The 16,333-nt window shown below is 55.5% G+C and overlaps 1 protein-coding gene across 3 annotated transcripts in view; it reads right to left on the bottom strand.

The window, feature by feature from the left end:
* Positions 1-626: 626 nt before the first annotated feature.
* Positions 627-16,333, bottom strand: part of ARRDC1 (arrestin domain containing 1) — a 37,139-nt gene continuing 21,432 nt past the window's right edge. Inside the window, exons 3-8 of one of the 3 annotated variants that reach the window (XM_074608846.1) lie at positions 6,107-6,157; positions 5,382-5,536; positions 4,715-4,897; positions 4,155-4,331; positions 3,560-3,971; positions 627-2,555 (exon numbers count right to left, since the gene is read on the bottom strand). In XM_074608846.1, coding sequence (XP_074464947.1) covers positions 2,491-2,555; positions 3,560-3,971; positions 4,155-4,331; positions 4,715-4,897; positions 5,382-5,536; positions 6,107-6,157 — 1,043 coding nt within the window. In that variant the 3' untranslated portion in view covers positions 627-2,490. Of the gene's footprint in view, positions 2,556-3,523; positions 3,972-4,154; positions 4,332-4,714; positions 4,898-5,381; positions 5,537-6,106; positions 6,158-16,333 lie in introns of all 3 variants that reach the window. The other 2 variants (XM_074608844.1, XM_074608845.1) reach the window with 2 other exon arrangements.

Raw genomic sequence — 16,333 nt, 5'->3', positions numbered from 1 at the left:
CACAGGCCACCAGGAAAACGGGAGAGTCCGAAATAATAAAAGCTGGGCAGAAGCGTAACTTGAGCAGAGGGCGAAGAAGGATCCCCACGTCTGAGACACACCTCAGGCTACTCGCAATGACAACATCTGGGCAACACCTACATGCTTCAGCCATGGTAACGCCAAACTGTGGGTGCAGGGAGGAGCCTTCTTCCATTTTTATCCAAAACTTAGTGAAATGATGGTCTCCAGCCCTTCCAGCCAGACCTTGGCTGTTCCATCTCCATCCTCCTCCACTCTCCCCTCCCTCCCCACCGGTCACCTCTCCAGTCAGACAGCAGAGACCCACAGGCCACCTGGACAAGCCACGGCTTGGGGACACAGGGCCAGGGGAAGCAGCAGTGCAGTGGCTGCTCTCTCCAGAGCCCAGCCCACATGGTGCCAAACTCCCTCCAACCACCTGGAACAAGGAAGCCAGCTCCACGGTCAGGCTGCACCGTGCGTCTTCTCCCCGAGGTCCCCATCCTTCCCGGGGAGAGCAAAAAAACTTGCTTCATTTGGCAAGAAATTGGCAAGGTGCATTCCTGGACTTGGCATGAACAGGCACATGGATAAACATCAGAAATGGATGAAAAAGCACAGCATTTCTCTTAGAATAATTTATTAAATACAGCATTAAAATTTGTATTTATGAATTCAATCATTAAAAACAGAACTTCATCTCATATATATATATATATATTCAGGGACAATGACAATCATTCTATCAACATTGGTGCATGTTGTGCCAGCACTGCTCAGAACGGCACCTTCTCTACGCTATCTTTAAAGCAGTTCAACACTTAAAAAAAAAAAAAGAAATAATACAAAAGAAAATAAAAAGCATTTGCAAAGAAAGAGTGCAAAGCAGGGCTTGTCCCCAGCTGCCTGCCGGGGGTGTGCAGAGGCGGGCCGAGGTGAGGAGGCAGGGGCTGTCGTGCTCCTAACAGGTTTGGTTGCTATCGCCCGCCCAGCGAGAGGCAGCGTGGAGACCAACTCTCAGAGGTGCCAAAGGTCTCCACTCCACAGTTTCAGCCGTGGCTGGATGCCCGCGGCTCTAAAGTATCTGGTTTGTGGTTTCCTCAGCTTGGGCAGTCGATACTAAAAAAGCTAAACAAGGAGAGGGGGTCGGGGGGCGGGGGGAAGCGCAAAAGAAAAATGTTTTACATCTAACAGCTTCTTCCCCCGACCTGCCAGGTCCAGCGGAGGCTGCAAATGAAGCGGAGCACTTTGTGTTCCTGCTCACCCATTTTCGCATCCTGCTGTGGCTCGAGGGGCAGCTCAGGACACGAGCGGTAAACCAGTACCGGAGAGAGCAGTCCCAGGCCAAGCACCTCGCGCACTGCCTGGGCGGCGTGGAGACGCCCGGCCGAGCCTGGAGGGAGGGTCGTCCCACAGGGAAGGGCTTCCACGGACAGGGTCCTTGGGCAGACTCAGAGGTAGCATCGGACAGACTTTTGTAACTTGATTGTCATGTAATTCTGGCCTGCCGAAGGCAGCCGCAGCTGGGATGGAGGGAGCACCCTGCAGGGGTGGGAGATGGGACAGGGGGCACGTGGTCCCCCCGCTTGCAGACCGGTGAGTGCTGTTCATCCCGGGCGCCGCAGTCCGGCAGCGAGCAAGGATGGATTGACTGTCTCCTACGGGGCTTTTCAGAGAGAAGTCGCTCTTGCTGAAAAAGGCCAGAAGCTGCTGCTGGGCACCCCTGGGAGCACCGGGCTCTCCCTCACAGCTCACCAGGGCCTCCTGGGTTATGAGCCAGTGCCCCAGCGAGCTCCCCGCTGCCAGAGCCCGCTCTCCTCTCTCCACAGGCAGGCAGCGGTGCAGCTCCCTGCGAGAGGGCCAGAGGCTGCCGGTCACTCACCCCACAACACAGGTATAGCGAGGGCTTGTGCTTTTGGCTTTTTAAGAGTCCCTGACCTTCCGAACCTGCCTACTCCAAGAAACCTCCTGTTTCAGCTACCCTTAGGACCTACAAGGACAAGGAGGAAGGGCTGTCAAAACCATTTCTGGAGAGCACACGGCCCCTAAAAGAGAAGAGAAAGTCCACACAGCCCAGCCTTTGCCTACAGTGGAGACATGCCAAGTCAGGAGCATTTCAGATAAGGCATCGCAGGTGCTTTGATAGTAAAGCAGTTAGTGTTGACTACAGTACTTTAAACACAGGCTGCTGCAGAGGGCATCCCTGGGGCAAAACCAGTTCCCCAGCACTTGGTGAAGCAGGAGATGGCTGGTTCAGTTTCCCAGACCTCTCCTACACACACACACAGGCTGCTCTGGCTGCCCGTTTTGTTTTTTTTTCCCCCCTCCCTAGAAAGAGACTTAAAAAGCCCAGGATGGGATGTGCCATTTACCCCGACAAGCAGCCAGAGAGATAAAAAGACGCCTTGTGCTGTACCAGACTTCGCAGTAGGCAGGCGAGCCGTGGCGCCTGGGGGTGGGCAGCGCCAGCGGGGCTCCAAGCAGGGGAGGCTAGTTGCCGTTGCTGATGCTGGAGTTGGCACTGCTGCAGCTCTGCTCGTAGGATGGAGGCGCCTCTGCGGGGGAAAGAAAGAATAAGAGTGGTTACGGTGGGTGTTTGGGAGGTTCCCTTCACCCCAGCCTATGTAACTCGGTGAAGTAAAGCACGCTGCTAACACGTCCACGTGGCATGCACACAGGGACTCTCTCTACAGGACCCTACAACCTGCCCCACTGAAATATATGGGGATTGCGTGTGGTACCCCTTCTGCACACGCAGAATTTGAGCCAGCCAGTCCCATCCCTGTCCTGATACCTAAAGGGTATCAGGACCTAATACCTAACCTAGGGGTTAAAATCAGCGCCTCAAAGTCCTGTTCTGTTCCTCCCCTTCTTTCACAAGCATCCTCAGGTACTCCAGCACCCCCAGATCACAGGTGACCCGTGCTCCGTGTGCCCCAAGCCAGGGCCGAAGTGACACATCGAGTGTCTTCGTTACCCCGGTGCCACAGATGGGTTTATTTGGGTAGGACCGTGCTAACAGTCTGTCTGCGCCAACAGACACCGCTGGTCCCTGCCACCCCAGCTGTCTGGGACGAGCACGGCTCCAGGAATCCAACGTGCTGGGATTTCCCCAAGCTTTTCCACTCTGGACAGTCTCTCAGCTCCCGCCCCCACAGCTTGTGTCTCCAGACCAGCTGCAGGCCCACTCCAAGTCAGACAGAAGATTTCAGTTACATCATTTTCCTGGCTCTGCTCCCACCAGCCTCACCACAAGCCAAGAAGTTTTTCTATCAGTGGGAGGCTGAAAGCTCCTTTAAGAACAGGGAGATCCTCTCACGACAAGCCCAGGGCAGGCACGGGCGTAGACGTGGGAACAGACAGCCAGCTTTTACAGCTGGAAAGGGGACTCCTCCAGAGGCTAAAGCAGGCAGAGAGATCTCATGATCCCCTCTGACATCAGCCCCTGGCATGCTGACATCCCTATATTGCCACCCAGTTTGCAGCCCGCAAAGAGACTCTTGTAGGAGGAGACATTCACTACCATGCTGCCAGTCCGTGGAGATCTCAGGCTGCTCACCGTATGGGTAGCCCCATGTGCTGTACTCCGGAGGCAAAATGAGGGAGCTGGCCGTGGGGACCGGCACCACGTTCCCCTCAGCGTAGTAAGGGACAGTGGCTCCCGTCGACAGGCAGAGCGTGGGATGGTTTGGGGAGCCCGTCTGCTCCGAGTCCACCCTTATCTCCTGGAAGCTCAGTCCTGGGGCGTAGCTAAACGGCTGCTGCTGGGAATGGCTTTTGGTGGGGATCAAGACATTGTCCATCGGGTGGTAACCGCTGGCAGCCTCCTCTTCCTCTGGGGGGGCACTGGGTACCACTGCAGATGGTATGTGCTGGATGGACCGGGAGGGGCTCACGGGCACCCTGTTCACAGCAATGTTACCAATATAAATGGGGAGAGTGACCGAAACCTCTGGCGACTTGAGGGAAACCTGGAAGAGAAGGAAAAACAGTGGCATCCTCTTCGTTATACACTGCACTGGGAAGGTTCACCTGATATGAGGGCCACCCTCACCACACAGCTACGGAGTTCAGCGATCGAGCTCAACCCAGAAGGGAGCACAGAAGTTGCGGCACAGCCCACTGGAGCTCCCCAGGAGCATCGAGGTACTCACTTGGATGTAGTAGTCGATATGTATGAGGCTACAGCCCTGCAGAATGGACTGAGGCAGTGCCGGAACAAGGATCTGCTCCTTCCATTCTGCATGTTTCCAGGCTTTCACTCCCGAACCTTCCACCTCCGCGATGGTCCTCAGGTCGTAAATCCAGCGCTTGGATTTATAAGCCACTTTCTGCACAGACAGGAGAAAATAACAGCTAGCAGAAAGGTTGCAAATGGCCCTCTGTCTCCCACAAACATTAAGTCAGGAGACAAAACCACCCAACAGCTTCATCAAATAAGCACAAGCAAAAACTTAACGTGCATATTATAGAGCAGAAATACCCATCATTATATGAGAGACTGAGTTGGCACAAGCAAGACAAACTCTACCAGCTCTTTCCCCAGGAAGGCAGAGAGAAATTGGAGTTAGCCAGAGGTCTGGACTCCTTGCTGCCACCTCCCAGCTACACACAGGAGACGCACAATGTGGTGAGAACTGCCACAGTTTCCTAGAGGCCTCAGGGGGGTGGATCTACCAACACAAGCCGAAGAATCACCCTTTCAGGTGCTTACCTGGAGCAGACTGGCTACCACAGCCCCGGTGTCCCGGCCCGATTTGTTCTCTATGTCCGTGCGGAGCTGGATTGCTTGCCCCACGATGTACCCTTTCAGATCCGAGGTGGCGGTCAAGATAATGTTGCCACTTTTCACAAGCTTGTAGTTGAACTTCTTGGTGATTGACATAGTGTTGGGCTGCTGCAGGACAGCAGAGAGACAGAGATGTTGGCTCAAGAGAGTCAGAGAACCTCCAGGAAAACACTCAGAAATTCAAAACAAGCAAGCAGAAACATCTGGTCTAAAGAGGACCCAATGAACCAGCAATACAGCACTGCCCCAGACAACAGGTCTCTTCTCCATCCCCCCAGTTTTGCTGTCCTATTAGTTGCTCTTCCTTCTAAAGCAAGTTCCCCAAACCCAGGTCTCTACAAGCACCAGGTGCTATTGGCAAACACCTCTCTCTGCATGCTGAAAATTCACCTAAATCTTCCAAAGCAACGTGTGGAAGAGTCAAAAATGGCTGGGAGCAGGGACTGGTGTCAAGGCAGGACAGATCAGGAGCCCCTGTCCTGCTCTTGCACAGTCAGAGAGTTGTCCAACCACCCAGCTATTCTCCAGACAGCACACAAGGGCAAGTGCAGAAGCCTTGGAACCTCCCAGCCCTGCTCCTCTTTGTTCTCACCTCAATGTCGGGGATGTCGTTCAAGTTGAGAGGGCAGAGAACATAGAAGATCTTGTTGCACTTGTAGTCCTTGGAGAAGCGAGGTGTGTCTATCACAGCTTTTACCTGATGGAGGACCTTGCCAAAAGGGCCTTCAAATGATGTAGGAGCAGAGGCTAGAATCAAGAGAGAAAAAGAAAAGGATCATAAGGCTGAGTCAGGCCAAGTGTTCCTGAACTGGAAATAGATAGTTACTATAAACATCTTCCCTCTTCACCCAAGGAGTTCTGCAAGTACCTTAGAGACAGAGCACATGGGGATTCCCCCAAAGAAGACCTGGGACTGAACACTTAGGTCACTCGGAGACCTTGCTGCAACCTCCCTGCAGAAAGGATCCTCTGCAGCCACACGTTCCAGAGCAGAGATCCTCTCTCCGAGCACACTGCCTGCAGGACGGCCGGTTGGCCACGGAACAGGCCTCCTGCGCACACCCAGAGAGCTCGCAAGGTCACACTTGGAGAGGCGTCAGTGACAGCTCAGACCTGGCTTTGCACCAACGCAGAAGGTACTCGCTTTTCTAAGCTCCTCTGCTGTCTGTGGATGACCTTACGCTCCCTCTAGCGTCTCCGGGCCAAGCTGCCAGCCTGCCTCTGCCATCCAGCCCGAGTCCCACTCAGCACAGCTCAAGAGGCCGCAAAAGCCCAGGCTTACATGGAGGTGCCTTTGGCTGTTTATCTGCATCGTACCTGGCAGCAGGAACTGGAAGGGAAAGTTGTGCTCTCCAGCTGTCAGGACCCCTGCGGGAAACAAGAGTAACAGGTAAGTGGGACAGGCCATCGCCTTGGAACAGGGTTTTTGGAGCACGATCTTCTGGAGAGAGGCCACCACCTGGGGAACAACACACAACTTCAGCTGCCTTCAGCCCACTGGACAACTCCATGCTCATCCTCCACATCCAACAAGCAGCACTTGAGTCAATGTAAGCATCTGCTGCCACCCACCTCACCTCGGGACAGGGGACATCTCCATTCCCAATGACAAGTTCTGCAGTAAGATACTCCAGAAATAAGGTGGTTTGGGGCTGGATTTAAGGGATCCCAGTACCACAGCAAGTGGTTTGCCCCAAACTACCAACACAGGCCATGGAAAAGGGATGCTGTGTGTTCACCTCTCCTCAAGTAGGCTGCGGCCAGTCAGGTGGAAGGTAAGAAAGCAGAGGCACCAGCTGAGGGCAGTAAGGAGGTGTGGTGGGCATCAAGCCGCTATTGCCTTGGTCGCACACCAAGCCCCATGCAGATTGCACAGAGTTCAGGAGCTGGAACTAGAGGTCCATCTCCCAGGCCTAAACCCACACCCAGTCCTGAGAAGGGACCTGCAATACCTCAGCCCAGCTGACTAGACAACAGGAGCCTAGGAGATTTCCACAATGTTAAAACCTCAACACTGGTTTTCTTCAGCTGCAGCCCGCTCTGCAACGGCGACCTTGAGGGCACAGACCAGGGCCAAGGCTCAGCACGGAGCTAAAACAACAGCTACAGACTCGGACTTGCTGACACTACCCACCCTCCCACCCTCCCATCTAGGCTCCCAATTCCCTCCCAGGATAGCCACGGTGGCTGAACTGGACCCGCAGTAACATGAGGCAGCTCCCAAAGTTGCCTTCAGTAAGAAAAGCACTGAGGTTTATCCACGTTTGTTAAATAAGCGTAAACATGAGAGGTTTTGTTTTCAAGGGGGCAGTGCTAAGAGGAGACCTGGGTCTCCTCAAGCCGGGTTTATGCTGCTTTGTAGGACCATTGCTGGAGGTGCCAAGACTCTAGATGTGGCCAACTCTTCTGTTGATGCAAGACGGAGGAGGCAGCTTGCCCGACAGCCACATTGGCTCCGCAAGCTGACAGTAATAGAGTCCTGTCGTCAGGGGATTAAGCGGATTATGTGTCGGGGAGGTGGGAAAGAGAGAAGGGTAAATCCCCCCCCACTGACACTGCAACCCAGGTAAGGAGGCAGGGGAGGCGGCGTTTGGCTCGGTACAGCCTTCAGGCCCTGAAAAGCTGCACCTCTGCCCGCCGGCTCGCACAGCCACCCCATGGGGACCTAAGGACATGCCAGGTGGCTGCATCCCACCTGAGCACAAAGGCAGGGAGAACAGATAATACGGCAAGTGACCCAGCACGTAGCGCTGCAAAGGCAAGTCAGGAGAAACCTAAGAGATGCCCATTTATGCACTTCGCCCTTACAGAGAGGAGCAAGATTTGCTCGTTGCCATTACCCCACCCAGAACACCTCCTCAGTGATTTCCCTCCCCGTCCCCCAAATAAAACCCAATTATGTAGGCTAAAATGCAACACTCGGTCTTGTCACCAGGTGGAGGCACAAAGCCAGTCACCGCCTTCGCTGCCAGGCTGATGCCTCGCAGAGCTGGGACAGGCACCGCCGTGTGGGGCAGCTTCTCCTGTTCCCTTCTTGGGAAGCCTGGCTCGGGTAAAGGCAGCAGTTTGAGATGTAGCAGGTGCCTTTGCTTGTTGGTTACAGGGTAAAGCCTGGCTGATATGAATGAATCAACTAACCCAGTGGCTGTTTGCTGCTCCGAGGGTTTCTGCCTTTTATCAGGCACCATTCAACGTTGACCTTATACCCATTATCCTTACTTTTAGAAAGCGAATCGATAAACTGGAATACATCAACTCTCCTGTGCAGCTTCTGCATTGCAGTAAGGGGACGTGCTCCACCTGAAAGGGACACAATGCAGAAGAACGGCAGGTGGAGAGTCCCAAAGGGGATTGGCCACTGAGTTTCCACCCAGACCTGGAGACTTTCCAGCTGTCTGACCTGCAGAGCCCCAGAGGAGCACGCAGGCAAGGATTTCAAGTCTCCTGCTAGAAGCATGAAACTTCACAGCCTTTCCAGGACCCTTAAGAAGAGCCCACAGATTTCACATAGCGAAAGTCCCTCTCCTACCTTACAGGCGGCATGATCCAACAAGTCATTTCAGTCAAGCTCCTGCCCAGCTCACACACGCTAACAGAAAGCCGGGCTGGAAGCGACCCTGCAAGCACTTCATGTTCACAGTTTCTAACCCCCTGCAGAAAACCAGGATCCTGAAGGTTGCTCCCAACGGTAGCACCGAGCGAGGCAATACGTTCTCCCAGCAACACGCGTGGCCAGCATCACTCACAGAGGATGGGGCTCAGCTGCTGGAGCCACTGCGTGACTTGGTGGCACTGATGCAGTTTCCCACTGGGTAGCCTAGCCTCCAAGTAAGTCGCCAGATGAGAACTGCCCACAGGTCAGGGCTGACCACCCCAACAGCTCAGATGAAGCCCAAGAGCCCAGAAACATGCTGGCTCACTGCATTCTCAGACTTGCTGTCACCCCACCGGGGGCAGGGAGCAGCCTGCAAGTCTCTCCCGCAGCTCCTGCCTGCGACAAGCAGCCCACAAGGGCTGGAAAAGGCTGTTCCTGCTCCTCACGGCCAGTGATGAGTTCCAAGACCAGCCACAGCAGACTGAAGTCGTGCCCCGTCGCAGCTCGCGTGGGCCGAGGGCATCGCAGCAGTGCTTGGCTCGTGGCCACAAGAGCTCAGACGTCAGCCCTGCGCTGAGCAGGGAGCCAGGGAAACGCACTGAGCTCTGTTCTCCATTCCATTAAGCAGAGAGATTCTGCAGGCAATCAGCAATAGCTTTTGTTTTCAGACCTGCTCCTTCCAGCCCACAGTCTCCTTCCCCCAAAGAGAGAGAAGCATCTTCATGCCAGCCCTGGGATCCTCCACATGCAGGGAATTCTCCAGCAGGCCGGACCAAACACCCATGTCCTACCCACAGGCGCAGACACCACCGCATGCAGCTTCATTTACTAGCACGGCTAACAAACAGCCGGCTGCTCGCAGAGCCCAAAAATCCAGCTGAACGTCTGCGTTTCTTGCTCTTCTTGCAAGCACAGAGGCTGTTTGAGCAGGTTGCTGGTGCAGAGGCTAGGAGGGGCGGCAGCACCCTGAGCCCCACGACCAGCTGGGGACCCCCAACCCCGGCTGCAGGCACCCTCAAGCTGGCATTTTGATGATCCCACTGATGAGCAAAGTGGAAGGGATGTGGGAGTTAATTGCCAAGAGCTAATTCGGAGACAAGGGTTAATAAAAATAGATGAAGAAAAACAGACGAACCTGACCAAGACAGGAGACTCCCATGAAAGCATGGGCACAATCCCGCATGTCTGGCAGAGCGACAAGGCAGCAGAGACTGCAAGCAAGTCTGGGTCCTACCTGCCTCCCACTGCGGGAAGGGGAGGCAGATATTTAGATGCTTGCCCCTCCTGGCAGGAGCTCCTCCAGCAAGGACACTGAATCCAACATGCCTTGGATTACAAAGCCATTTCGGGCTTTTGTCACCAGTCTCATGCCTTTGGCAGGTGGAAAGTTGGCAAGTTCCAAGCAAAGTCCCCCCCTTATACTGAGAACAGAGGTGGCAACTACTTTTAAACACTTCAGACATCAACTCTGCTCTTAAAGGCTGAGCTTCCATTTCCAAATGCTGACTAGTCTCGCTACAATGGGGAAAATCTGCAATTTCCCTTGTCCCAGCCACCCCGTGAGCGTGGGCAGGGCACAGGCTGACTTTGCCCCAACACCCAGCTACCTCTCGCACGGAAAATGGCAGCAAAAGCCACCTCAGCTCCCTGGGAGGGACACTCGCAGTGCTCGCCTGTCCCACACAGCCACCGCGACAGCAGGACCGGGCAACATGTGCCCTGCTAGCCACACATGTGCCCTGGGGAGAATCCCCAGACCACAGCAGAGGAGACGCAGCATCGTGCGCAGCACACAGAGCCGTGCTGCCTGCCCTGCCACATCCGCTGTGCAACTCCAGCACCCAAGCAGCAAGGGGACACAACGCCCACGGGAAGCCACTCGCTGCCCCTGTCCCTCCAGCCCCGAGAGCTTCAAGTAAAAATCCAGGACATTTAATGCGATGTTGACCTGCAAGTTGACTTTGCAACAGAGACAGCTGTTGGTAGCAGGTGGAGGTGAGATGGTTTCCTCTGACATGCAGACATCCAGGAGGAGCAACGCTTTCTGGATGCTCCTTTCTGAGCTGCTCCTGAACCAGGAGCTTTGTTAAAGCAAGCCACAGTGGTGAGAGCGGGTCAGCAGGAGTTCAGCATCGCCGGACGGGTCTCCGCCAGCCCCACGTCGCGATGCTCCTGAGCTTACAAACGCACTGTGAGGGGAAAGGGCTGCGCAAGCCACCGCAGCCGTGCTGAGCCGTTACCTCCCCATTCCCAGAAGCCTGAACAAAGGGCACACTGTGCTCAGCCGCAAAAAAGCTTTTCCTGAAGTTTATGTGCAGCTAAAAATACCTTGAGAAAGTCATTAGGCAGCAGAGGCAGCTGGATTACCAAGGTTCTGCTGTGGAGCAGTACCTGCAGCAGCCTTTCCTCCGATAGGAGCCGAGCCAGCAGAGATTGGCTGCCCCCGCACGGCCTCTGGAAACACCCTCCCTAAAAATTCCTGGAGGGAAAGGAGCTGCTGCCCCAGAGAGCCTGGAAAAAAAAAACAAAAACAAAAAAAAACCCAAGACAACAGGAGCAGCAACAACACGCTAACAGCATGGAAAAGCAGTGCAAAGCGGAGAGTGACCTTGGAGATTTCCCTGAATCCAGCAGAGATTTGTCTGGAAGAAAACGGACTCTCCCGTTCACGGCTCAGCCGCTCCCCTCCCCACCACGCTGGGACGGGGGGATGTTCGCTTGTACCAGCGGACGTGGAGGAGGCCTGGGAGGACCCATCAAGTGCAGAAAGGAAACGCCTTGACCCACAGGGCTGATGCATCCCCAGGAGGTAACCTGGTGACAGCCTGGCCTGGGTGGGGCTCCCCTGGGAGATCAGACCCCACAAAGCATCACCAGCAGCGGGGAGCGCAGCCCCGAGCCCAGCCCTACACAACACACCAGACCCGAGTGCTGCAGCACCGTCCCACAGCACTCGGGGCATCTATGGCCACGCTGATGTGCGGTGGAAGGACAGGAATTAGTGGGTTTCCCACGCAAAGCTCGAGCTGACCATGCCCCTGAGCCCACCCTGCTGCTGGATGCGTCGTTTTCTCCCCGCAGACAGCTCTGCTCTGATCCACGAAGGTTTCCCTGTGCTCACTGCAAACCAGCACACCACGGCACAACCACGTGGGAGAACATGACACCGTGGTGACCGTGTGGAGGTGAAATGACCACATGGCCTTATTTACACTGCTAAACAAGTGATCCAAGTCAAGCTTACACTGCCACAGCTCAGGTGCTGAAAGGCTTTGGACTCTTTTCCGAGCAGTGTAGCTCCCCTGGCTGGTGCTGCCAGGCCCCTGCGCAGGCAGAGCTGGCAGCCAGAGAAGCCACCAGCCCTTCAACACCGTCATCCCTCCAAGAGCAAGGGGAAACTGCTGCCCACACCCTGCCCTGCCAGCACGGGGTGAACCGGCAGCCGGCCGAGGGCTGGGAAAGGTCCTCTGGCAGCCTCTGCCCCGGCAGGAGAGCAGGGCAGGGCTGGGCTCAGGAGGAGACAACCAACCACGCAGGAATAAAGCCCTACCTACTGCATCCTGCCTGGGCTTCCCAGGGCTGTTATGCAGCTTCCTCGGTTAGAGCCCATGCAAACAGGTCAGTCTTACAGTACCGGCGGGGCCAGATCTGCCTGGGCTGCACGTTCAAACCAGTGCCACCACAGGGACATCTGCCAAACACCTCCTCCCAGGGTGGCTCCCCCAGCCCCAGCGTCTCCGTCCCTGGGGAGCTGGAAGCCACAGGTGGTCAATGGCCGTCTCTCCGCAAGACAAAGCCAGGACCTCCAGGTCAGTGTCAGAGGAGGAGAAGCCAGAAGAGGGTTGGGAGATGCCTTGGTCACTGATGCACAAACACGACAGACTCAGCCGAGCCTTATTACTCACCCCTGTAAAATCTCACGCTCTGCTGCGCTGGGAGAGACAGCCCAGACGGCTGAGCACGCAGCAGGCTGCAGGGCCAGGAAACAGCAGCGTGCAGTACAACACACCCCTCTGCCTTGCCAGGCTTCATCCACAGCTAGACCAGGGCAAAAAAGATGAACAGTTTGTGTATTGCTCCCTCCATCCCCTAAGGAGAGGGTGCTATTTGCTCCACAACCACAACTAGGAGCCTGGAAGGTGTCCCTGCACCCCAGGCAAAGCAGCCGGGGAGCGGCTGCAACGGGGCTCCTGCCCCGACCCCCGGCTCTGCCGGCCAGTACCCACCAAGCGGACGGCAGCGGCTCTGCTCCCTCCTGCTGCCTTCACAGATGCTGCTGCTCTAGAGCAGGAACAAGCTGCGCCTTTGGAGCACACATACTTTTTTGGTTCTTCTAGTAGAGGAACAGCAGGCTGGGCCATATGGCAATTTCTCTCTGGCTACTTAGTGAGTGATGCAGTTACTGTGCTGGCCAAATCATGTAGTACGGAAAGGTACCTGGTGCCTGCTGGTCCGCCTGCCATCGCTTGTAGCAAAACAGTCTTCCTGCTGCCTAAAATCAGCCCTCCCGCTCCCCTGGGGAAGGCGAGCTCCCCTGAAGGTGCTGAGTTTGATACCAGCGCTGCCGGTGCACAGCTCGGGTACTCTCCTCTCGAGGGGCTCCAGGCAGAGGGCAGGAAAGCAGCAGGTTTGCGTTTTGCACTTTGGGGTGGAGAAACAGGCAGCTCTGCCTCTGCCCTGTGCTACAGGCTCCCCATTCCCCAGCTACTGGAGCAACCGTCGCTCTCGCTGCAGTCCTGTCAGCCAGCACCCTGCCCTCCCGTCCCTCCCATCCACCTTTGCAGCCCAGAAAACAGAATATTAGACATAAGCAAGAAGGTGAGAGCCTCGCAGGAGGCTGCATCAGAGATGTCAGATGGGAAGCATTAATTTTGTCTGTGTCAGGACACTGCAGGCGATGCCAGGCCATTGCAGCTTTAGCGTTGAGGACTCCAATTCAGTCTCTGGTGGATTAAGCTAATAAACGGGATTACAAACTGCAACAAATGAGGGTAAACGCACACATTTGCTCTCGCTATCCCTGCAACAGATACCGGTGCCTCAGCGGGAACAGCCGACAGGCAGCAGAGTGACCTGCCAGCCAGACCTGCCGGGGAAAGACTCAGCGTTTAGCTCAGCTTAATTTTGCTCGAACGAGAGCTCTCTGGCTACCGAGCAGCACTTCATCCAAGCAGAGCTGCCATAAGGCAGTGAGGGAGCACCGCGTCCAGCAGGCTCCAAGCTCCCGTTCAAAGCAGCAACTCGCTGACGCCGGATTTGCATGCACGCAAACACACAGCAGGAGCAACCTCCTCCAATACGGTTCATGCTGCTGAGACAAACCCTTCTGTAACACGGGAAGCATAGAGAGAGGAAGAAAACACACCAGAAAGCTCAACGCTGAAGCCAGCGTAAAGGCTTCACTGCTTACAAATCTGTGTCAGCATTTTTCAGTGAAATTTTCAATGAATTAGCAGGATCTGGTGGTATGGCAATGCCAGAAAAAAACTCCGAGGATTAACAGCGATCTATTAAGGCAAGAAAATGGGAAGTGCTGAGGAAGCTGCTGTGACCTGAGGCAATTGCAGCTCCTTCCATGTGGTTTTCGTGGCCTGAACCTGCAGTCACTGCTCCTGAATCCAGCAGCAGAGTGTGGCCAGGGGCTGGCACCGGCATGTCCTTAATGGCTCACCACTGCCCGCGGGCACCCTTCTGCTCTCACCTGGCCAGGGGCTGTCCAGGAGCATCACCCGCTGCTTCCTTACCTCCTGCCCGCACAGCGGTTCCTGAACACAGGACAAGAAACTAAAGTCTCTCAATGCCTGCTCAGTCAGGTCACCACGCTTTTTAAATTCAGCTGCAAGGCAGGATCGTCACCCTGTGCCGCCTGTTGGCTGCAAAGGTGTTGTTCCAGGCCAGCAGAGAGCCAGCCCAGGGAAGAGGTGATGCACAGCTGCCCCTTTTTAGCTCTTTGTACAAGAAATCTGCCGGCAAAGGAAGCGTGTGGAGCAGCCAGGAATTCCCTGCAGCGCCTTGCAGCTAGCTAACAAGCTGCCAAAAGTAAGGTCAGCTGGAAATTACAGCCAGTTCCCTGCACAGGTTCAACTCAGGTACAAGTGGGATTTAAAGAGGGGGGGGAAAAAAAAGTCTCTCTTTGCATGCACAACCCATCCACAGGGCAAGAGCTGTGCGTGCACTCAGAGATAAGGGGCATCCAAAGAAAACAGCCCCGTGTGGGTACAGGCGCACAACGGACCTGCTCCTCTGCGGCTGAATAAGGGCAGAGCTGCAGCCAGGGAGGGGGAGAGGAGCAGGCGGCCTCCGCAGAGCTGAATTACTCCATTATATTGGAGCAAGAGAAGCATCTCTCTGTAGGAGAGTGGCGGGTACAAGCAGTGCTATTTTGTACTCGCTGCGACTGGTGTACTTGATCTCCTGCACCGCTGACACCTAGAGAAACCCAACACAAGGTTCTTCCCACCCCTATTGCATTTCTTCACAAAAAGAAGACCCAAGAAAAAAACAGCACCAGGGAGCAAGCGTCCAAGTCAAACCCAGGCCAAGCGGGAAAAGCAAAACCTGCCTTGGCGTTCCCTCCGGGAGGCAAATAACAGGCCTCCCCTGAGAGCCCACCCGTGGGCTGAGGGACCTCCCCGGCGCTGCGCTGCGTCCTCCAGCAAACAGAGCAGCGAGGCAGCGAGGGGCTCCGGAACAGCTGGTACGCTCAGCGCTTTCCAGAAGCTCTTATGTCAAGAGCCCGAGTTCATTGAACCGCTGCCCTGTGTGTTATTGCCAAGGCTACAGCTCAGACCCTGCACAATCCCCCCAGCCGCTCACGGGTCCCGCTGCCTCCAGCTCACTGCTCGGCCCTGCTCAGCCCCAGTGAGGGGCTTTCCCAGAGCACGGATGTTGCTCTGCTCGAGGAGGAACAAGTACAGTGCCAGAACAGATGCCAGCAGGGTCCTCTGCAGCAAAAACACCAGTCACCAACCTGCGGATGCTCCAGAGGCACAGCTGAGCCCTCCACACCCTGGGTGCTGCTCCAAGAGGGGCGAGAAGGCAAATTAAGGATGAGGCCAGTGCCTTCAGTAAGTGCCTCACATTGCAGAGCAGGCACTTAGGTTACTTCAGGGACTGCCTGCTTTCTCACACAACATATGCCCTTAAAAAAAATATTAAAATAATCAGTGTGTAATACAAGCGACATCTGATGCTACAGAGGACGAGCTGCCCCCTCACTTATTTCAGTGCAGAGGTGTGTGGGTGGAGAAGTGCGTAGTTGCTCTTAGATGCTTAAAGAGCAACGCAAACCTCGATAGTTTTGCAAACCTCCTCTCCCCTTCCCCCTACGTGTCCTCAAAGAGCACGGCTGGTTGTTTTTTAAAGTTACTGCTCAGGATGTGGGAAGGCAGAGAGCGAGGCGGGTTGTTTTTCAGGCTGAGCCTGCCTCCCCACGCTGTCCCCCCAGGTGCCAGCTCTGCTGCAGCACCGCTGGAGCACGAGCTGCTCACCAGGGACAGGTGAGATGGCCTTGGGGACACCTGTGGTCCTCCCTACAACCAAGTCGAGATGTGGGGCTGGATGAGCCCTCTGCAAGAGCGCTGGGAATGGTGCCAGCATCCTCTGCCCAGGGCACAGCTTGGCTGCCAGGTCCCCCCCAGCAGGGACACCCCGCTCCCACTTGCTTTAATTTTTTAATGCACAGGTTCAAAAAGGAGCGGTAACAGCATTGCTGTAAGGCAGGGAGTGCAGGAACAGAAGAGTCCTCTGAGGAAGAAGCAAATTCCTGCCCTTCCTCCATTCGTTTTCCATTTGCGCTGCCGGGTGGTGACATCCCCCATCGTGGGTAAGATGCTCCTGCAGCACCCCAGAAAGGCAGCCCCCCACCTGAACCGCAGGCCTCCCCCAGTCCCTGCCCTCCCTCCTGCTCTTTGCTTTTCGGGGCACGAGAAGGAAGAGTAGGCACAGCC

Source organism: Larus michahellis, chromosome 15 (assembly GCF_964199755.1).
Source record: "Larus michahellis chromosome 15, bLarMic1.1, whole genome shotgun sequence".
NCBI classification, from domain to species: domain Eukaryota; kingdom Metazoa; phylum Chordata; class Aves; order Charadriiformes; family Laridae; genus Larus; species Larus michahellis.
The sequence above is the reverse complement of the archived record's forward strand: the minus strand, read 5'-3'. Positions and strand labels throughout refer to the sequence as shown.